At 36.1% G+C, this 23,022-nt stretch overlaps 2 protein-coding genes across 2 annotated transcripts; one reads left to right on the plus strand and one right to left on the minus strand.

Moving 5' to 3' along the window:
* The first annotated feature begins 849 nt into the window (after positions 1 to 849).
* Positions 850 to 3,523, plus strand: LOC143446160 (uncharacterized). Its single transcript, XM_076945680.1, has 4 exons — positions 850 to 1,433; positions 1,768 to 1,911; positions 2,189 to 2,352; positions 2,593 to 3,523. Exons 1-4 carry the CDS (start codon positions 933 to 935, stop codon positions 3,020 to 3,022), a joined length of 1,239 nt encoding a protein of 412 aa, XP_076801795.1. The 5' UTR covers positions 850 to 932; the 3' UTR covers positions 3,023 to 3,523.
* Positions 3,524 to 9,934: 6,411 nt separating this feature from the next.
* LOC143446242 (uncharacterized) lies at positions 9,935 to 17,863 on the minus strand. Its single transcript, XM_076945795.1, has 14 exons — positions 16,972 to 17,863; positions 16,542 to 16,700; positions 16,269 to 16,366; positions 16,094 to 16,139; positions 15,619 to 15,719; positions 15,299 to 15,418; positions 14,957 to 15,107; positions 14,598 to 14,743; positions 14,315 to 14,446; positions 14,055 to 14,196; positions 13,799 to 13,965; positions 11,762 to 11,910; positions 11,464 to 11,641; positions 9,935 to 11,252 (listed from the first exon to the last, which is right to left on the minus strand). Exons 1-14 carry the CDS (start codon positions 17,078 to 17,080, stop codon positions 10,755 to 10,757), a joined length of 2,196 nt encoding a protein of 731 aa, XP_076801910.1. The 5' UTR covers positions 17,081 to 17,863; the 3' UTR covers positions 9,935 to 10,754.
* Positions 17,864 to 23,022: the final 5,159 nt, after the last annotated feature.

Raw genomic sequence — 23,022 nt, forward strand, 5'->3', positions numbered from 1 at the left:
ACACTGTTTTAAATGATAATGTTTCTGGTATTATTTTAAATACCGGTTTTAATGAATTAATAATTATTTACGCAAAATACAAGTCGCTTCATCACAAAAGTTCCAATTCTGAAGTCGATCGCATTGAAACAATTCTTTCTGACAAATATTTCTTCTGAAGTAAAATAAGTTTGACGTTTATTACATGTAAAACGTCGTCTTGGTGCAGCAATTTATTATATATTTTTAAACTAAAATCGAATACTGTACTTTATTTAGATTTATTTGATTAAATGTTATATTTTTCTTTTGGTATCCCAATTAAAAATTCATTCATTTTACAAAAACCAAAATACAAAGGGAAATGCAAAATGCCTATAACAAATGTTTTACTAATATAGGGATAGATGTTTTATTAACTAATTAACCTATATACCTCAAGTTTCATGGTGCCATTATTTACCAGAAACAAAAACAAAACTAATTTTCCATGATGGAAACTGCAGAATAAACGCCTGTACAGGTGTGGGCGTGACCAGGAGAAACGATGTATTACATGTACCTCTGTCATGATTAACCTAAATATACTATACTGTAATATGGTCACATAATAACGCCTACATTTAGAAATTGCTTGTCATTTTAATGCTGACTTAAGAACATACATATCAAAAGCAAGTCAATATTTACATTAATCCTAGAAGACGAAAGATAATCCGCTAGCGCATCGTTCTTCGCTAATTGACACGTTTGATGTGAAAGTAATTAAACATCGCAGCTATGCGCACGCGTATAACAAGGATTATGGAAGAAAAAAGCGACTCTATATGATACGAAAGCGAAAGTCTATGACGGTCACTCAGTCATTGACTACAGTCGTGAAGAGAGGAAGGCAAATGACCACGTGATCGCTGTTCCCGAATCGGTTACTGATCATAGATCGAAGGAGAGATATGTTGCACAGTAGAAATGAGAGCACAGATCCGAACTCACAGAAGACTTCGCAAATTACGACCACGCAACCAGCTTATTCTACTGAGATGAATTTATCAAAACTTTTTGCCACTGCTTCCACGCAGCAAACGAATATTCTGGCTTCGAACGCCGTTCCCGATCTATTGGCAGCGGCCGCTCTTCGTTCGATGTTGAGTCAGAGTTTACTTCAAACCTCAGTACTTTCAAGCCCAAGTTTACCTTTACCCGCCTTGACGTTCAGTCCGTCACAAATTGCAACTGTTTGCGAAAGCCTTCAACAAAGTGGTGATGTGGAACGTTTGGCTCGATTTCTCTGGTCCTTACCGGCAGTACCAGGAGTACTTGAAGTTCTCAATACCAATGAAACGGTTCTGCGTGCCCGCGCAATTGTCGCTTTTCATCAGGGTCATTATCGCGACCTCTACGCCATTTTGGAAAACCACCGGTTCACCGACAAGGAGACGCACAGTCGGCTGCAGGTATTTGATGCGACTTCATGCATTGGTTAAAGCTGTTAGGATTTATTCTAAATTTTTAATTCTGTTGTTTTGTTTATTTGTATGTATACTAAATAACATATAGACAAGCATTGATACTCTTTAAAAATGGCTGAAATTAAACAACAGCGATAGTGCAAAGGATTACTAATATTATAAGATTAGGAACTAAATTGATTTTTCGAGCAGATATCAGAAATAACAGATTTTGTACCATAAACATAGCCAGCATTAGAAAATCGGTTTAATTACATGAATGTTGTTGCTACACATCAGTTAAAATAATTTATGGCATCAACTAAATTTGTTGGATCAGGCTCTGTGGTTGGAAGCTCACTACCAGGAAGCAGAAAAACTTCGCGGAAGAGCGTTAGGACCTGTCGATAAATATAGAATCCGCAAAAAGTTTCCGCTTCCTAGGACAATCTGGGATGGAGAACAAAAAACTCATTGTTTCAAGGTAACAAGAAAAATGAAAATTTACTTTTGGTAACATTGACGGCGCGGCGTGTTTTTTATTAAATGTCGTGGAGTTTATTTCAAAATTATATAAATGTGCCAAAATTACACATTATGCAGTGTTATAGAATATTTTTTAACATAAAATTTATTAAGTGTAATTGTTGTATCTCAACAGGATACATCCTTAAAGTAATTTTTACTAATTATACAAAATAAGAAGAAAATATTTTTTCAAACCTTGCCATGTTTTGAACAATTTAAAAATCGTTTACCAGGAAAGAACTCGGACTTTGTTGCGAGAATGGTACTTGCAGAATCCTTATCCAAACCCGTCCAAGAAAAGAGAATTAGCGAATGCCACTGGACTTACACCAACGCAAGTGGGGAACTGGTTCAAAAACAGAAGACAGCGAGATAGAGCGGCTGACGCTAAAAACAGGTAACTATATTCGTATACAGTTTGCAAAAGTATTTAAATATTTCTAAATTTTCCATTTTCTTGCACTTCCAAATTTTCTGTTTTACTGTTATATTATAAATATATCTGAGTACGCAGCCCATTTATAAGCAACCAAAACAAGATGAGAAGACAGTTAAAACACTTTTGCTGCAATAAACGCCATAGAGGAAAAATATGCATCTTTGTGTTTTTATAACGCTAGCTCTTTGTGCACTACAGACGACTCCAGAACGAATCAAACCCCCGAGTATGCAGCCATGAAAATTCACCCACAGGTCATTCGAGTGGATCAGTTCGTCACTGTCAAGATCCATCCGGACTTTATTGGGCTGGAAAGCTCTCCAATTTTCCCATCGGTTTTCCGAATTATGGACTCAATTTTGCTGACGGCAGTTTTTCTTCTCCGACTTCGTTCTGCTCACCTTCAAACTTCTCCCTTCCACTGACATCGCTCCGAAAATTTTCCTCTTCTTCTTCTCACCTTGCTTCTCCAAAAGAGAAAAACAATCATTTCACCGACGTGGAATCGGTTTCGTCATCTTCCTCAACATCGCAAACTATTGCAGAATTGGAACAAAGCAATGACGTCAAAGAAACTAAATCAAGCAAAGATGGGCCGGAACCGCCGAAAAAAGCCGAGGAATACTAAATAACTTCAATTGTCAAAGATAACTGCTGAAGCATTGCTTGTTTTTATATTTTTATCTGATTTTGCACTGAAAGAAGCAACCGTATGTCGTGAAGCATAGTTAGGGAGTATTACATGAACACATACAAATGTTGGAAAATCATTCGATTTTGTCTATATGCTGTTTGGCAAAGACACAGCTGCAGGTTAAGCAGATCATAGCTAGCTATAATGGAAAGCATGGCGATTAAAATGTATCGCTTGTGATAATACTATAAGTAATTAAGAGAAGGGAACTGACATACCACTGAGGCTTATCGCGTGATGGGAATTCTGCAACCGTGTATATAGTGGAAAACAAAACGTAGCAAACGGTAAGCTGCGTTCATTAACTGAGTGTTATATCTTTTTATCACTGCAATTGTCAAGTCATAAAAAGTCAATAAACATTTTGACAGGTTTTTAGATTTTAAACAGTATACATTGATGAACCAATAACATAGAATATATTCGCTTCCGGAAAAATCGTTTATGAAACAAGTATTTTGTTTATTTACATTTCAATTATCTGACTGAAATGGAGAAAGTAAGTATGTTGTGCATATAATTTAAAAACCACTCGCATTGTTTTTATGAACTATAGTGCTATGAGCCAATTTCCGACAAAGAAAAGAAAGTTGAATGAATTAGAAAATTGTAATGGAAGTCTGTAGATGGAAGTCTGTAGAAGTTTACGAGACGTTTGTCTAAGTCGCGTGTTCTTTAGTTCCTTGCATTAACTAAAACCAAAGCGCTTTCTGTGAAAGCCTTAATTTTTTATTTGCCAAGCCGGTGACGAAGAAGGAAACGGCATCAGCACCATGGGAATATTTCGGATATTGAAATGCATATAGGATTTAGTATTGACCGGTAAAGAAGTCGGTATAACATTTAAGTAGCACTTATCCGTATCAATGTTGAATTTACATTAGAGCAATTGACTCGATAATCGTTTCAGTACATATGCATATACTGGCGGATGATCTTGTATTTGTTTAAACATAAAACCAAACAGCCCGACTAAATGAACGTGGAAATGATTAAAAACGATAAAAAGGGAGCATATGGACAAAATGATACATGTAGCGGAAATGTAATCGCATTAATTGGCCCGCATTAGCCATCTTCTGTATTAATTTTAGGGATCTTCTGCAGTTTAACATTTCGTGATAAGGTTTAAGAGGAACCTATTAAAAAATAATCTAGAGGAGATTAAACCTGTCTGTAACCTACATCTGTACCGTGCTTTGAAAAGAAAACAACAAATTCAATACATTAACCTTTAGCATGGGTCCGTATACGTTACATTGAAACTATGAAACTGATTAAATTTTCAAAACTCCATAACGTCTACAGCTCAAGTTTATGAACATATGAAAGAAATTTTTTTGCAAGAAAAAGTACTAAAATCAACATTTTTTCTTGGAAAAATCGTCTAATATCAATTGATTAGTCGTAACTTTTAATTAACCAACTTCGTAAAGTTGTTTGGACGTAGCGTGCGCCTGATTGGACTGTGACTCGTTGATAAATTAATCAATTAATTGGAGTTGCTTGATGTTTCTGCAGCAATACAGTAAATCAGTTTCAGTTTAGTGCTTTATGCGGTGTGGAAGTTGTGTTTTTGGTATGCCATTGGCTTTTGTATTCTTTTAAACGTAACCTATTTTCCAGGCTGGGAAGCTTGTGGTGATTTCAACCGATGTTAAGAATCTCAAGCCATGCAGCATTTTTAAACTGAGTAAAAATCGATCCAACGACTGGTGGGGAGTCAAGAGAAAATCTTGAGGGGAATTAATGCGCCTGGAGATATCACACATAGGCCTAAATGATAGGCGCACCAGAATCTAAAAACTATGGCACTGTGCATAGTAATCAAATTTGGTTATAAAACCAGTTCATTACGTCACTGGTAGTTTAAGTATAGTTTTAAAAGATATTTGAAGCCAATACGTTAAAACCGTGAAAGCCTATATATTTTCTACTGCGAACATGTTTAAACAATGACTTTCTTGAAGATCTGTAAGGGCTGATACTTCAGCTTACAAACTGCTATACAATTTCTCGCCATCGAAAATCTATGATTGCCGCTAGCAGCGAAAGAGCGTCTCGTACGAAACTACAGGATACTAGAAATCATGGGAATGATGGCGATAGTATATGTTTTCGTAAACGCATGAGAAACTTTGATTACTTGTTCGTCCTTAAGAATAATATTAACTCACATAAACCTTGATGTGGTGGAAAATCAGAAACTGACTTTGTTTCTTCAACGCAACCAACGGTTCGCCGGACCAGGGAAGATGTCGAGATCCACAAGATGTCTTAAAGTGGCAGATTTTAAGAAAGAACTTACCAATCTTACTTTTTGTGGAGACGGTAAGCTTGTGGGTCACGTGCTGGCAGAAATTCAAGAAAAGTTGTTTGAAACAAAACCCACAGCTTTTTCGTGGTGATAAAAGTCTAGGAAATGAAACATGTAACGCTACCAGACTCAATAAATCTTCAAAAGAGTGAAACCAGCTGAAAACCGCCACGCCGTGAGCATTGCTAAGCACTTCTCTATTTACACATCGGAGTGACGTTTCCAAATATTGAAGGTGAAGGCAATGGCACAGGGCGGGAGAAGTCTGACAAAAAAGAAAAAACTGATCTCACTATCACTGGAAAGGCCGTGAATTTTAGCACTCCCGTTATGCCACTGTAGTGACTTTTATTCAGAATAAGGCGTCTTATGCACTAGGTTTCTTGTAAAAGTGCAGTAAACATTGCGCAGCTTATATGGTATGTTGTGCACATGTGTAGTTACTCAGTTCGGTGTAGAAGCCAATAATTTGTCACAAAAACAATACACAATGACACACAGTATGCAGAGAGCTTTTTTGGGTACTTTTGTACTGTGTTTTGTGTTGTTTCACTGTAGCAATGAATTGCCTGTCCTAAACGCATTATCATGGCTTCAATATTTTTCTGATTTGTGCAAAAGTCGCTGCAAGTGTTTCTTCTACCCAGTGTCCTGCCAATCCAATTATTTGTGTTTTGTGATCGTTTAGTGTAGTGGTTGTAAATTCATTCCATTTTCGGGCCTTTTGTCTTTGCAAATCAAAGGATTTCATTTACACGCCATCCTTTTAAACAGAAATTTGTTTTTGTGACAGTTTATATTTACAGTAAATGATTTGATGAATTTTAGGTTTATACCATCAGCATTTAATTTAACCTAGCCCAGCAGATTGCCGTCACTTCAAGACAGGACCTAGGTAGGATTATTTTTTATGAAAGCGTATTATAATGCAACAATAAAAACAGAAATACAGGAACAAAAGTTGCACAGATTTACGAGTTGCGGGGGAAATCACCCACAGTCGGACAGCACGATAGTTTCGTTCAGCCGCAAGGTGGCACAAAATTGTTTTTTTTGGTTATAGGTCCATTATGTTTTGCGCTGCCACCCTCTTCTTGACAGACTACAGACTAACTTAACTTGTGTCTTAGTTTTTCAATCTAAAAAAAGACCTTAAATTAAAATTCTGCGATAATTTTGCTGCTCGAAACCTAATTTTTAATTTGACGTTGCATTTGATTTTCTTTCGGTATCCTAAGAAGCAAAAGACGTTCGTATAAGTTAATATGATATACCCATTCAAACTGCGACAACTCTTAGCCGTGGATCCGGGAACCTTAACCTTAAAGTTGTGTTGATTTCTCCGCGATTTGCACAGAAAAGTTCGTTGGTAACACTGTGTAACACAGAAAAAAACTTCAAAAGAGCAAAGAGGTGTTTTTGGATATTTCTGGTGTGCTGGGCACGAATATGAACTCCATTTTTTCCCATCGCCCTTCATTTTTTTGTAATTTTGATTTTAAATTTTCGCAAAAATGTGCGTGTTTGCCTTATTGCAGGTACTACCTTGTAACATTTGAAATATTATATTTGCTTTGTTTCACTTTTATCTTATGTTTTTGTGCCTAAATGATTGCTGAAGTTAAGGTCCAACACTTATTGCGTTGACTTTTAAGGTAAAAAGCACAATTTTTTGTAGGATTAACTGTGTAGCCTATACATTCTGCTTGAATATGTCTAAACAACGGCGTTCTTGCAAAAACAAAGCTGATAGTTTTTGCTATATCTGCGGTGAAGTAACTTTCAATAAATACAGAAGAAATCTAAGCAATAAAACCAAACGTTTGTATTATGCATACTTCGGATGTGCAGTTGGTGACCAAGACAAAGATTGGGCTCCAATTTTTGTTGCTTAGACTGCAGTACGAAACTTAAGAAATGGTTTGCTGGAAAAACGTGCCTATGGGATTTGCTGTACCAATGGTATGGAGAGAGTAGAAAGACCACATCACGGACTGTTATTTCTGCCTCACTAAAACAGAAGGGTATAACCAGAAAACTAAAAAAGGCATTGCATACCCTAACTAATCTACCATCTGCTATTAGTCCGGTTCCACACTCTGTGGAATTGCCGATACCAAAGCCTCCATCTAGTATCCCAGTAATAAGCGATGAATCTCCTGGAAATTCCGAAGACTCAAACACTGACTTTGACTCTTTTGTGAGTGAAAGAAGACCACATTTTATTACTATAGAAAATTTGAATCATCTTGTACTCGACTTAAATCTGTCTAAAGGCAAAAGTGAACTCCTGGCGTCCCGCTTACAACAATGGAACTTACTTGCTCTGGGAACAAAGGTTACATTTTACCGGCAAAGATCTGAGGATTTATCAAATCTATTTACTTCTGGTGATGAATTGTGTTACTGCAACAATATACCTGGACTGTTTGAAAGCATTGGAATAAACTATGACCCAAATGATTGGAGACTACTTGTAGACAGTTCGAAGGAAAGTAAAGTTGTACTTCTGCATAATGGCAACACTTTACCATCCGTGTCAGTGGCATACTCAACTACACTAAAGGAAAATTATATAACTTTGAAGCTCATTTTGGACAAAATAAATTACAGAACCAATAGATGGTTAGTTTGTGTTGATTTGAAAGTTGTTGCTATACTGACAGGGCTTCAACTGGGCTACACGAAGTACTGCTGTTTTTTGTGCTTGTGGGATTCGAGAGCTCGTAGCAAACATTCCCCGAAGAAACACTGGCCCTTGCGAAGAGATTTCGAGCCTGGTCAGCACAATGTTATTGCTTTACCATTTGTTCCACAGGAAAGAATAATCCTTCCACCTTTGCATATCAAACTGTGGCTTTTCAAACAATTTGTAAAAGCTATAAACAAAGACTCTCCAGTTTTCTACTTCTTACAAGCTACGTTTCCAAGTTTGTCAAACGCTAAAATTAAAGATGGTGTTTTCGTAGGGCCACAAATACGCAAGCTTCTTCTCAATGATGAGTTTACTGAAATGCTGAAGGAAGATGAAAAAGTTGCATGGAACGGTTTCAAAGAAATATGTCAAAAGTTCTTAGGCTCACATCGAGCTGAAAATTATGATGAAGTTGTGAGAAACTTGTTGCTTAGCTATAAAGTGTTAGGTTGTAAAATGTCTTTGAAAGTGCACTTTTTAGCCTCTCATTTAGATTTCGTTCAAGACAATTTAGGAGTTGTTTCCGATGAGCACGGTGTAAGATTTCATCAAGACATTGCTGTCATTGAGAAAAGGTACAAAAGGAAGTGGGAATGCTAGCTGACTACTGCTGGTCAATACAGCGAGATAGTTCTGAACTGCAGCATAAGCGATGAAGACGCTAAGAGAAAGAAGTAAAAGCAAGTTACTGTAGGCCTACATAAGACAGTGTTTTGACAATCATGCTTGTCCATGTAGCGGGAGTGGTGTAATCTACTTCATTTTTGCTTAGTGCGTTTGCAACCCGTATCAGCGTAGTTCTACATGTATCACATCCACAGTTTTGAGTTAAAAACACTCAATAATTAGTTTATAGCAGCACATGCAGGTTTGCAAAGATACCAAGTAGCGATTGCATTACTTTGGCTTTGAATTTTGCTGATTAGACATGCGTGCAACGTTCATTTTATCGGATTTTCAAGCATAATGTTAGAAAAATTGAAAACGTTTCTTTCAAACAATTCTGACGTAATCGTGAAAAACCAAGACCATATTCGAAATTAGCGCCCCCGAATTTACAAAGTACAACCTCACTAGTTCTTGAAGTCTTTCAAAGTTGAAAATTTGTTGCACAGTGATATTTAAGCCCGCTCCACCGCATTTCGTTTGCAAACTTTCGCCGACGTTGACGCACAAGCTTGACCTGATACCAAAAGCTTTACTTTTCCATTGCAGACAAAGATAACTATACAATAGTACAATGGCAAAGAACATCTCAACATTTAATCAGATTTTTTTTGGTTTTCTAACTGGCACAAAGCCTCAGAAAGAATAATGCTGTAAATTTATGTCAGGCCTTAGTTTTTGATTTCCTGAAAAAGGAACCATACCTAATGTAAAAACATCCTCGCTTATTTCACAGAAATAGCAGAAACTTATTTTTGTTTAAGCAACTGTTTCTGCCAGTGGCGCAGTTGACTTGTTGTAAATGAAATGTTGGAAACACATAATCTTGCAGACATTAAATGTGAAACTTTTTAAACACAGCATCATTAATGTGGACCTTACCATCACGCGCTTATCAGACGTTGCAAAAAACGACATTTGAAAGTGATCGATAAAAACTGAATGAACTTATGCTTTGGGTAGAAATAGTAACTCGCCTATACGTCCTCATTCTGGGAATATTGCTTTGATTTTCCACAGTCGGTATCCATTTTAACCTCTTCTCAAAAGAGCTCAAGCTGTTAAACATTACATATTCTGAGTTAAATTCGGTTGCAAGTTGGAATGTAACCTAATGCGCCAATCTTTGATCAAAGTGCTGTCGTAGTTCATAAGATCAAAACACCAGGAATTTCAAATTTGTTTTACTGTCTTAAGTATCCATTGCACCACTCGCAAGAAAACATTTCACAGCAGTAATTGAGTGATATAACAAAATGTATGTCGACCTAGCCAAGCACAAACTTCTAAAAGGTACTGTAAAAGTAAGGCTTAAGGTGGGTTTAAAAACCCTTTTAGTTATTTGTTGCAGAAGGTAATTACATCTACACGACTGGAAGTTATAAAGACGACTAAAACTACTGCATATATATTTACAAAGTTACCAAATCCGTTGGAATTGGTCATTTCAGGTTTGAGATAGGCGGCATTAAGTGCGTGTAGAATATTAAGCAACTATATAAAACTTTTCAAATAAAGTAGAAAGTTTTTACCAGAAACCCCAATGGAAATATGCAAACTTATTGAGCAGACTTGGTTTTCCAGTAAAATTAAGCAGTCATAGGTGAATAGTCTTAGATTTTTAGATAGGGTTGTGGTCAGTATAGGACAAGTGCTAGAGCAAAAATCAATATGGAAAGAAAGAGGTTGACATGTGAACAAGTGTAACGCGCCAACACAAAATAAAATATTGAACATGTAGTGTATAACAAAAAATGGTCGTAATAGCACCCTCTCAAACAATACGTGCAAAAAAACAGCAGGACTAAAGGCATGTCAGGAATATGTTTATCGGTTGCCATTAGCAAGCAGTACAACATTTAATACAAAAATTATGCTACGTGAGCAATATTGCAATTCAAGCACCGATAATATTACAGCCAGAAAAAAGCGCAAAAAGTTAGGAAAAAATAAATACACAAAGTTAACGGTTGGAATGGGCTAGTGGTTCAGTCTTTTGGGAATAAGCTTAAGTCAAAATGTGTAATAGTCACATTGCTTTCTTGGAGACCTGCAACAGTTTCTGTCTTATCCGACGATGAACAGTCTGCATCAATCGCTTCGGATCGTGCAAGAGTTTCCGTATTCTCTTCAACTTCGCTGCCCGTAGTTGAGTCTTCATCGATAGACGGTTTGATGTTTTCCAGACTACTTTTGGCAACTTCATCAAGCTTTTCATCTTCTTCTGTCGCTATTATTGGCTGGTTCTTTGACGGAGTCATCACTTCTGTGTCGACTTCACTAGACTGGGGATCAATGGCTGGTTCATCTTCTTTGTGTTGGGATTCTCCAGATGAAGGAAGTTGAGATTGTGCTTTGTTTTGATGGACACCGCCATCCACCAGTCGCTCTTCTACATCTTCCTGTTGAGTAGTAGCATCTGCATCACTCTTTGTCTGAGCAGCGCGCTTCTCCATTTCACTGCTACTAAACATGACGGGAGATACCTAAGAGCAGGAAAAACTTCTGTAAACGTCTCTGACAAACAGGAAAACTTTAAGCAATTAATGTTGTTAAACATGGCAAAAGAATATACAACAAACCTGGGTCACTAGCATGAGTGTTAGAACACAGGTTAAGTGTTGTATGGTATATTACAACAACATATCTAAATAACGTACATTAATGACAGGATGACATAGAGTGAAACTTTAGTACCTGATGATAGGAGACACTATTCGTTGGCAAGAGCGCAGGTGAATTCATGGGGCTGTCATCAATGTGACATTCAAGTAGCTGAGAATTGCAAACTTGTTTTGAGTTTGTAGCAACATTTGTTTTGTTGTTGCTATTGTTTTGACTTGACGCGATGGCAGAATTGGTCATGTCCATATACCTGGTGATTGGTGATGAAATAAATGACCATTAATACCTACAAATTGCTGTAAATCAAACATTTCCGAAATAAAATTGCTATCAGTAAATGCACATTAAAAATTGAGAAATGATTGTACACCTGAAACCGTGTGTTTTTTCTTCATCTGTTTTCTTCTGTCTTTCCATTTGCACGTTTAAAACACGTTGCAATGCTTGTTCCTTGTTACGGGCAGCATAAGCATGAATGTCTTTTAACAGTGAGTCTTGCTTTTCAACCAACTCTTTTAACTGAAAATTTACAAACAAATAGCAGCGCATGTAACATGTAGTTATTACATATAACTGGAAATTTGGAACTTAAACTGCAGTAATGCAAAAAATATTTACAAACAAAACAAAATAAAATCAGGTTTAACTGAATTGCATGCAAAAATCACTGACTATTTCACTAAATCACCAAGCAGCACTTACGATGAAGTTTGAAATGTTGTTTTAGATGGAAAAAGTTACCATTTTTGTTTTGAAACCATCCTAACATTTATCGGATTTATCATAATTTTTATATCTATATAAATGTTGAGCATTGCATGGCTTAACCAACAAAATACTTTGCAGAAGACCCAGTATATAATATAAACAAGCAAGCTCAAACAGGAAGTAAAATCATTGCAACATCCGACGTGAGTCAGTTATTTCCGAATTTGATGAAAGACTAATGTTTTGTTAATGTGTCATTGAGATTGTCTGATTCTATTGAACAAAGTGCCGGTCTTGCATACAGTTGATTGCACAATGTGGTGGTGATAAATGATGGGAACGACATACGCATGTTAAAAACAACACATGAGGTGATGTTGACGCACATGTAGACGCATGATCTATTGTTTTTGGTGTTGTTGCATTACCATCTCAGCCTGGGGTGTTGCATGAACAAATGGTAATCCTTTGTATTTATATGGTATAGTACAGGGGTGGGCAAACTTGTTCAATGAAAGAGTCACTTGCGGAAAAATATAAACACCAGCGAGCCGCAAAATCAGTAATGATTGTCAATTTAGTTATTAGTAGTCATTTTGGGATATTAATTTTTAGCTAGAAGACCCATAAAAAACATGTCGGCGAGGCGCATTTTGACAACCTTTGCCATAAATAAAGAAAAGATAGACAGAAACGTTCATAAACGGTACTCTTGGTAGCCTTTACAATTTTTTTGGAATTTTACGATTCGACTAGAAGAGCCACAAAAAACATGCCGGAGAGCCGCAGTTTGCCCAGCCCTGGTATAGTAAATGTTACTACAAATACTACCTGCTACAGCTTGTCACATGTTCAAACACTATAGTTAAAATAAGCTATAAAAGAACGTAACATTTTATGCAGACCAAATATTTTATTTTGTATTGTTCCAATGCGCTACCTGCAATTCTAGAATAAACTGTTGAAACATGTCAATTTATGATATTCCCATTCAATATTGTACGATATTCCACTTTTGCCAAGTAATGTAAACATAGGCTGGCAGAAACTGATTCAACAAGGTAAATAGCAAATAGCACTTGCAACATCTTATACTTAAACTGCTTCACACCAAATTAAAATTTTTAAAAGACGTAACTTAAGTATTGTCTTACACATGACAATATGCATTTAGGCTTTGAAAACCTACTTGATATATAAGTAGTGCGATCTTATCATACTGCTAACACACAGTGATTGTTTGAAAAATGATTTTTCATGTGTCCCTTACTTTTAGTAGCTATGTCAAATGATGCAAAGCATTATTGCAAATTAACATGTAAATTTGGATTTTCTTTTACGAAATTTGGTATATATTGCATTCTGGTTGGTGGAGCCGAACTCCACCTCAACCACCCTCATACATCCCATGCTTGCAAACAACGTCATTATTAATTATAGATTCCATATTGTGGGAGCACCAGGCAGATAAAAAAGTCAGACAGATTGTTCACAATTACATTGACATTTGGACTGGGACTTTTTATTACTTATTTTTGCTTTGCACATATGAGACTCGAATTAGTGATATATCACAACAAAGCCTTATTGTACAGCCTTATAGTTTATGCAAAAGTATTGGTTATCTCAGAGATTAAGCTAAATTCAATTGATAAAGTATTTACTATCAACTATATGGAAGAACTCTGACAGTACTTACAACTTCCTTTGAACTTGGCTTGTCAATGTCCAAGCGTAGGAGCGAGTAGTTGATTTTGAAGGCGAGACTTAAAGCCATTAAACCACCAACCTGAATGTCATTGTTGCGCATGTCTAAACGAATAATGCGTGGCGTTTCGGCAAGAAATTCAGCTAATGCGATAGCACCTGCAAAAATCAACAGTTATATTAACCAGCTCATAAAAATTTATTGCAACAGCACCATTACGTAATGGTAACAATAACCCTTCACAGACCTTCACAAGATAGCTTAGTGCCAACCATTCCAAGTCTAAGAAGAGAATGATTGTGTAATAACCCTTCCTTTAATTTTGCAGCACCATCATCTCCAAGAACATTTTGACCCAAGTTCAGTGTCGACAAGGTATTGGTGTATTTCTGCATAACAGAAGCATTTTCTTAACATGTTGCACTTTTGCAGATCACAATCAAATCAGAAAAACGTCACAATAACTGTAAGCAGCAACTTTAAATACGACCAGTATAAAAAACTTGCCAAGGCCATTGCCAGTTTGCCCATGCTCTGGTATGATAATTGGTTATTCCACAGAACTAAAGTCTGCAAACCACCTGGATTGGTCTGTGACTGACTCATGAGGCCAGCACATATATGACATAAACCGGCATCCTGAATGATAAAATAGTTTTAGCTCGATCAAATATCAAATGGCTATATGATACTTGAAACTTACTATATAACCGCAGATCACTACTATTGACGGGGTCAAATAGGACAAAACCAATATTACTTGGCTATTGGCTAAATCTACTTCAGTTACCTGGATATGGTTATTTCTAACGTCTAGCAACTGTAGCACAGAATTGAATTTAAGGAGGTTGGCCAGTTGCAATGCATCAGTTGAAATCAAACGATTATCAGCAAGAAATAGTTCCCTTAACGTAACATTCATTCGAAGTGCAGCAACTGGAGGATTATACACAAAAGAAAATTATTTAACGACCAACCTACTACCAACACAACTTACCGAACAGAAATTATGTCGATAATTTTAATTGGAGCTAATTTCAATGCAATGACTTCAATAAAAACGTTTTACTATTGACATTCCAAGGTATTAAATGATCAAAATCAAACAAGAAAAAGGGCTGTCACTACTAATATTTACACAACATATACCTATTAGTAGCATAGGCCTGCCACTTAATGTTGCACATTCAAGATGGAGCGTGACAACAGTGTTACTCAGCCTTAATGCCCTGCCGACGAAAGGTACTGCCTGATCTGTCAAAGGTACACCGTGGCCATCAAAGAGTCGCAAGCAGGACATCTTCAGTATAATGAACTTAAATTAATATCATGAAATAAATTCCAAAAACAAGCAACAAAACCGTTCAAATACTGTTGGTTGGTAAATTTAATTATTATTTGAAAAACCACATAACACACACATATAAAAACACTAACTAACACAATACAAATAAAAAAGCAACACCGATGGGGCAATTGAAAGCTGTTTACCTTTCTCATCATGTGAGCAGCTGCCTGCCAGCCTCGTGTGCCTAAATTTTTATTGAAGCCAACCAAGACATTCACAGCGGATTCATAATATTCAATCATGTCAAACAGGGCTGCAGCAGACTACAAAATTTATTTCATAAAAATATGTAATACATGTAAAATTTAGACTGCTTTCATCTGCTGCTTCTCATCCGATATATTCCTCTTAAAATTTAAATTACAATAGATGTATGTAATGTTACAAACAACAAATAATAATCAATGGATAAACACTTATTGTACTATTCTGAGTTTATTTTCATCATAGTAAAAATGCTTACATCATCATCTAGATTAGTTGCCTCCAAGTCCATGATCACAAACTGGACTCTTCTGAAAACAGCTTCCAATGTCTCCACAACTTTTGAATCCAGTTTTTCACCTGTAAAATTCATACCACACACCTTAAAAAGCTTCATTTTTAAACTGTATTGCATTAAAAGTCTAAACCTGAAAACAACATACCAATAAACACGTATATATATATATATATATATATACTATATTTACAGTAAAACTGATCAAATAGTTTATCTACGTGTTACAACATATCTATTATATATATGTATAAGAATTTAAGATAACTGTTTACTTAAATTTTCAAGCAAAGTGATTATCTTAAAATGTTTAAAGCATGCACTATCATCTCATTTGTTTTGCATATCATTACAAAATACCCAATAAATAACTTGCTACTGATGTGATAAACCAATTGAATCTTAAACAAGCATTTACTACTTGTTGGCTCTCACAAACCTTTTAATGTCAATGAATGAGCTCTCACAGAAAAATCTCTGATTTCCTAAACAATGTACAAAAATTTAACTTAATCTTATAATACTTTTTCTGAATCATAGAGTTAAAGACAAAATTTAAAAAATAATTCCTCGATCCCAGAATGACAGAATTCAAGAAGAATGAATTAAAGTACTTGTAGTTGCACTAGGAGCTTTGTTATGGGTTTCACACCCCATTGCTGACATGATTGGGTGTAAGCTTGGATTAGTTCTTCAGTTGATGTACTTTTGGCTAAAACATAATTCCATATTACTATAGCACAGGAAATGCACATTTTTAATACCGGTACCACTTTATTGTGCATTTATTCTGGCTTAACAGCTTTGACAAAAAAAACAGCAAGTACCAGTGTATAAAAAGACATACACAATTTCAATACTACAACAAAATAGCATCAAGTCTATACCATGAGCCCACGGATTGCGTGGTTCTCCATATCCACTGATAATTTTATCATCTTCTGGGAAACTTACTCTTCTTGATGCATTTTTCATCTTGTATTCCCTTGACAAAATACTGCTTATGCCATCTCGTTTAAAACTGGTAGACATATCAGGCACAATATCTAAAAACATGTTTTAATATTACATATATAGATATTGTTTTGATCTGAAAATTGCTCTATGATAGCTAAAACTTTCGAACAATTTATTTGTACAACCTAGTAATAATGAAGGATTCATTTTCATTTAGGCTATTCCATTCCGATTATTTCTTTACAACTGTATTAAACTCTATGATTGTAAAATACATAAACACAATGAAAACATGTTTTGCAAATTTATAACATGCTTGTAAAAAAACAGTAGCATATATATTAGAAAAAACATGGATACCTTGAGGATCATTTGGAAGAAAGGAATGATTTTTAGAAGTGATTACTTCAGGTGAATTTAAAGTCATTGCTTTTGATGAGGCATCATTTTCACTTTCCCCTCTGTCCATTTCCACAGAAGCAATACTGATACTATCGTCTGATTGTCTTGCACGAAGAAATAATTTCCTTATGCCACTGCTCAAAAATTTTTCTAAAAAATTTCGTCTAAAAACTTAACATGCATCTAAAAGTAACAAGGTGAGCAGAGTTACCTGCATTCAGTGCATTGCTGTTCACCAACAAAAAAAATAGAGGGAGTATTTCAGCATAAGTAAGTTACACAGCCCAGAGTTAAAGATGGGCAGTTAGGTTAGAAGAATGCAAGCATGCAAAAAGTCGATTTAAGGCATTTGGGGTTTAATTGAAGTTAGATTTAAACTGGATGGAAGATTTAGGTTATGTTTACGTTATTATGTTAAAATACAATTAAAACTTAGGTTAAGTTAAGAAATGAAATAAAAAATAGCTTTGAATGTATGATTTTTTCCAGTGAAATACTGAAAACTAAAATAAATTAAATCGAATAAAATTCACCGGCACAGCACGCGGCCAGACTGCAGGATTTGGTATAGGTACACACCCAATTGTCTACGGTCCATTAGCTTTTGTGGCCCATTTTTAGTTTGCAATTTTGCACTTAATGAGTTAGATCTAATTTTTAACTGATTTAGAGTTTAAATTAATCAAACAGCGTACATTACATTTTTACTAATTGATTGCATGCTTTAGCATTTCTGTGCACTTGTGCTTGTTATTTTTAGTTGTTTGGCATAGCCTATGCAAGACAGCAAGATCTTGCTGAAAACACCCATACTCCTGTACTTTGCAGTCCATGGACTGTAAAAAATCTTTTCTAATTATAAGTCAGTGAGACAATTTAGACTAACTATAAGCCATACTTTTCGTTGGAAGACTAACTATTAGTCTTAATTGTCTCACTGACTTATAATTAGAAAAGATTTTTTACAGTGCAGGCACTGGCAGACTGGCCAGTGCCCAGCAGTGGCCGGCCATAGTGCTGACCAGCATTTTTCTCTTCCATATAGGCTACAACCCATATGAAGGCATGAGTATAGAATTACAGAAAGGAGTCAGCGTTATGATGTAGTAATATACTAGCCTAATCCTAATCTCTCAACATTCGATCCTGATGTGCGGGCAGGCATTTCTTTAGCTGACCTAAATTTTTGGGGTCTAAGCTAGGCCTAGTACACACAAGTGTACCAACCACAGGATGCCTTTGTATACTAGACCTCAGCTATTCAAATTGTGAGGTCATCTGGTTGTCTACATGCATACTATATAGACTCAATTTTCGTCAGTGTAATAAAAGCATCCAAAATAAAAGGCTATGACATCAATTCAGCAACTCTTATTAGGCTATACCAGTATTATAAAAGCAAACTGGCACTGCTGTACTGCGGTCGGTAAAATTGCAAACTATTCAAAACGTGCAGTACCCGAGTACCGTACGTAGGCATAACGATAAGTGCGGCAGGGCATGCGCACTCGACGCCAATCAATGACAATGTGTACTTTTTATTTCTAGGCTACATACAGATGCAGCAGCCAGCCACTACCCAGTAAGTATGTGTACACGCAACAGTGAATAGACCATAGATATCTTATATATAATAACTAGATATCCAACTCTCGCTGAAAAGTGAAACAAGCCTGCGATGACACATGCGCCCAAAAGCGTTGGGAGAGAGTGAGACAAAGGCTAAAAGCCAATTGTAAATTAGTTCTGTATAGGCCTAATTCTATTGAAGTTTTTCGAAAAGCCGAGGTGTTTGCACTGCGCTATCACCGACTGTTTTTGTAAATATTTGTAGTTTAGTTGTATCAATGAGTGAGCTTGCCTAGGCTAATTGCCTACCGGTACCGTAAAGGCCTAGCATAAGGCAATGTGGTAGCCCTTCATTTGAGTAAGAGTTGCATGATCCAAAGCAAATGATTGATACATAAAAAATTACTCTCCACAATTTATTGCCAGAAACATCCTACCATTCGCACAAACTGCTCGCTAATGATACCGGTACGGTACGGGTCGTTCCAGTATATGGGCCATTATTTAAACGCCAAACACCCTTTAACTATGCAATTGAGCTTCAGGAATAATGCTTAGCATCGTCTGCATCAAAAAACGTCTTTCCATTTCATAACTATTTGCCAATGTCACATAATCCTTTCATATGTTGCATTCAACATATATGCGCCAGAGCATTTCTGGTCGCATATGTTGACAAAATGGCGGACCCATACTGGCTTCACTTCTTAAAGCGCAAGCGCAAGGTAGTTAGATATCTAGTTGTTATATATAAGGTATCTATGGAATAGACCCTTTCTGAGTGACGGACGCCATGTTTTTTGAGTGGCAAGATTTTTTTCGTGGCCTATATAATTAACAAGGGAAACTCTTGACGCACTTTGATTCTTTTTTACATTACAAGCGTTCTGGGCATCACATTGTTACGATTTCGCTCAAGTGAGTAAAATATAAATTCCTTTGCACAAAAAAAAAACTTTTGAAAATTTGTTGCCTATGGCTAGTAGTTTACAGCAGTCTGAATCTTACCCACTGAACTTGTTTGATACGAAGTCACGTTACGTGATTACTGGTCAACCTAGGATGTGACCTAAATGCGTAAGACTTTGCGTGGTACCTGCGGCGCGTTTGGATGTAACTGTTCGGTTTGTATTTACTTTTACTTGATTATTTCAAACTTCTCTTGGCCAAACAAAATTATTCTATGTAACGCGGCGCGGATAACACGCAATTTCTTACTCATTTTACGTCTTATGCTTCGCTGACCACGTATCCAGACGTCACACCAAACTAGCTAGTGCATAGCATGCACAAAACGCTTGCAATTTAAAAAAGAATTAAAGTGGGTCGGCATTTTCCACTGAAGTGCTATCGAAAAAATCTTGCCACCCAGACCCTAACTCGGAAACGGTCTATTCCTCACAGTAAACTGTTGTATTTCTCCGGTCAGCACCTGCGTTAACCATAGACATTTGCACTACCGCTAAATTAGGCTTCTAGCCACATTAGCACGTAATGTGTAATCTATGCGTCAAGCTAGCAGAAACTTTTTGGCAAACAATATCTACTTGCCTGATAGAAATTTTCTGGGAAAATTCAATTAGCAGATTTTTTATTTGTATGTTTTATTAAAAAACATAACGATAACATTCAAAAAATAATACATAAAGTAATAGTAATAATAACTATATTAAAGATTTAATCATTAACTATATGTTATTAAGAATAATACAATCATGTATATGTTATATGTTATGCATACCAATTGGTTTTTCATCTGGGCTATTTGTACTTTATATAGGATAGGTCTAGAATACAATAGAGTAACAAGATAGCCTAATTTGTGTTTAATGAGTTCTTCTGGGTAATAAGCGGTTTTCACGCAACAGCAAACCAATCGCTCTTGTCACACAAGAAGTGTCCTTACGTCGAGCAATTATTTACATCTAAAACATCACGCTCGAATTCTGTTTAAATAAAACCCTATTTGGATAAGTATAGGGTCCGTATGACAGCATTTGATTGGATTAACGAGCTTTATTAAACCAGTGTTAAGTGCCAAACAGAGCCAGTACGCTACACAATAACTGTGAAAATAGCTAACCTTGTAGTGGTTGACAGCAAAATTTTCAAAACAAATAATTGTTTAAGTTGTTAAAATTCTCTGTCAACACTGTAGGCCTACCTCGCCTTTATTTGCACAAAAATTAAAGTCTGGGATAAATCTCGGAGTGAAGTTCGGTTTAGTGTGAACACCATAAAATGAGTAGTAAACACAGTGCTATAGTATTGTAGCACTACAATATAAGTTGGTTTTTCGTAGCAGCAGGCCTTGTTTAATAAAAGTACGTTCGGTAACTCGTGCTAACTGGGAAGAACGCGCTCCTTCCCAGTCGGAAATTATACCAGATTATGTATGGCCAATTGATCACTTATGTCTGATTATAACAGATTATGTATGTAATATGTTTGTTCGTAAGAAAGAGTTACATAATCTTACATATATCCTAGTTTATCATAAACAGCCCATCGATGGTTCATGGTACCTTTCTAAACCTTGCCTCAAGTAAGAATTTCTTGCATAATGTTGGTATAAAAATCGAAATTTTTTATGTACGTTTTATCAAAAATATTGGATTGTTATTTACGTATCCTTTTACCAAACTTGAAAGACCTTATTTCTGCATGTCACTGAAAGCCTACCAGGTAATTGGAAACAATTAATTGTATATGGACTATAGATGATTACCAACATTGTAGGTGTGAAAATTGTATAATATGATAATGATCACACAGTAGGTACTGTATTGTAATGATAATTGTGGTAGTTCAATATTACAATAAGTGGCGATAAAATGCAAGGCGCAAGTAGAACAATTAACCGGTTAACTTAATTATAAATTATTATTATAAGATGGAATGTACATTTTCAAAATTTTATGTAAAAACGCAAAATTGTTCCTTTTGGAATCATTTGTAGTTATAAAACCTAACTCACTGCCACGCTTTCAACAGCTCGTACACAATATTCATTTTCAACATGGCGACCAAATCGCAAACCTTTATAGTTGTTCTCTTTACGCCGAAGAGTTTCTACGTCATCACTCTACCCATAGTTCTACCGATAAGGTTTTTCCCTTGACCAATCGCGTGGCATTGATTTATTTCGCGCTTTTTTTTACGAAATCTAGCCTCATGGGAATTCTTTGTCTTGAATTCCTGTCCTTAGATCTGATGAGCCCGTGAGGCCACATGTTTGCTAGTGATAGTTAGCGCTATTCTTATAGTGCTTGTTAGTTAACCCCTAGTTCTTTTGTGTTAGCCTAGCGCATCAGTTTAATCCCAGCCAATTTAGTATGAATTGGAAGTTGAAGAAAAAATTGGAAGTTATTTAGCTGCAATGTATTGTAGCCTATCAGTCAAGTGAGTACGTAGGCCTAAGTATTAATTGTTGTGTATGACTATACGCAGGTAATACAAATATTGTTTAGTTGGCATTACTGAGACATTTTTGTGAGGTTTTGTAATCTTGTAGCATGTAATTCGCTAATAGGAGAAACAAAACATCACGGAAATATCATTTTAACCTTTTTGTGTAAACTCATTTAGATTAACGAGACTTACCTGTTCCATTATTTTTATTAGGTTTGTATGAAAAGTGCTGTCGATTAGCGTATACTACGCAGCAGTGCTCAACCAGTGAGCCAGATGCTGAGGAATGTAACCAAAATGCAAGATCACTATCAAGTCTTGTACGAACTGATGATGAAAGGTAAATACTCTTCCATTTACTGTTATCATTGCTGAAAATTGCTGGCATTCATTCTTGGTTCGTGTGTGTTTATTGTAGATGTTTGAAAATGTGAAATTTTTTAGTCTATGTTAAACCTAATGTCAATGTTTAACACCAGTTTGTATTTAGTGGAGTCGGAGATTGGGATGGTGGGAGGGAAAAGAGGGCTGCAGCTGTGACAATATCCTAAAGACCAAAAGAGCCGCATTAAAGTGTCACATTTCTCACGTTTTGTCTGAGGACGATCGAATCTTGCAGCAGTGGGGAAGAAATACACACTCACCTATAAAGAATTCTTATTTTATCTTCGTTTCATTTTCTAATTTCCTGCGTTCTTGCTTTTGTCAAGTAAAACTTTCAATAAATATCATTTAAAACGTATACGTTGCATTAAGCCGCAAAAGATCGTAGCTATTAGTAATGTTACTGAAAGGGTTTTATGTCAGGTAAAGACTAGGCCCAGAGAAAAATATAAGATAATTTTTCTCAGGCTCTTGCATGGTTATATAAGGCTTATGATCGGTCGCCATACTTGGCCCAAGCATTGCCCATTGTCAAATTTCCTGACCTCTTTCTAACATATATCTCTGGCTGTTGAATGGCGGACGTACCTTGGGCCAACTTTGTTCCTAACATGTGCGGTAGATATCACATAGTAAGGCCAAAGA

Source organism: Clavelina lepadiformis, chromosome 2 (genome assembly GCF_947623445.1).
Source record: "Clavelina lepadiformis chromosome 2, kaClaLepa1.1, whole genome shotgun sequence".
In the NCBI taxonomy this organism is placed as follows: domain Eukaryota; kingdom Metazoa; phylum Chordata; class Ascidiacea; order Aplousobranchia; family Clavelinidae; genus Clavelina; species Clavelina lepadiformis.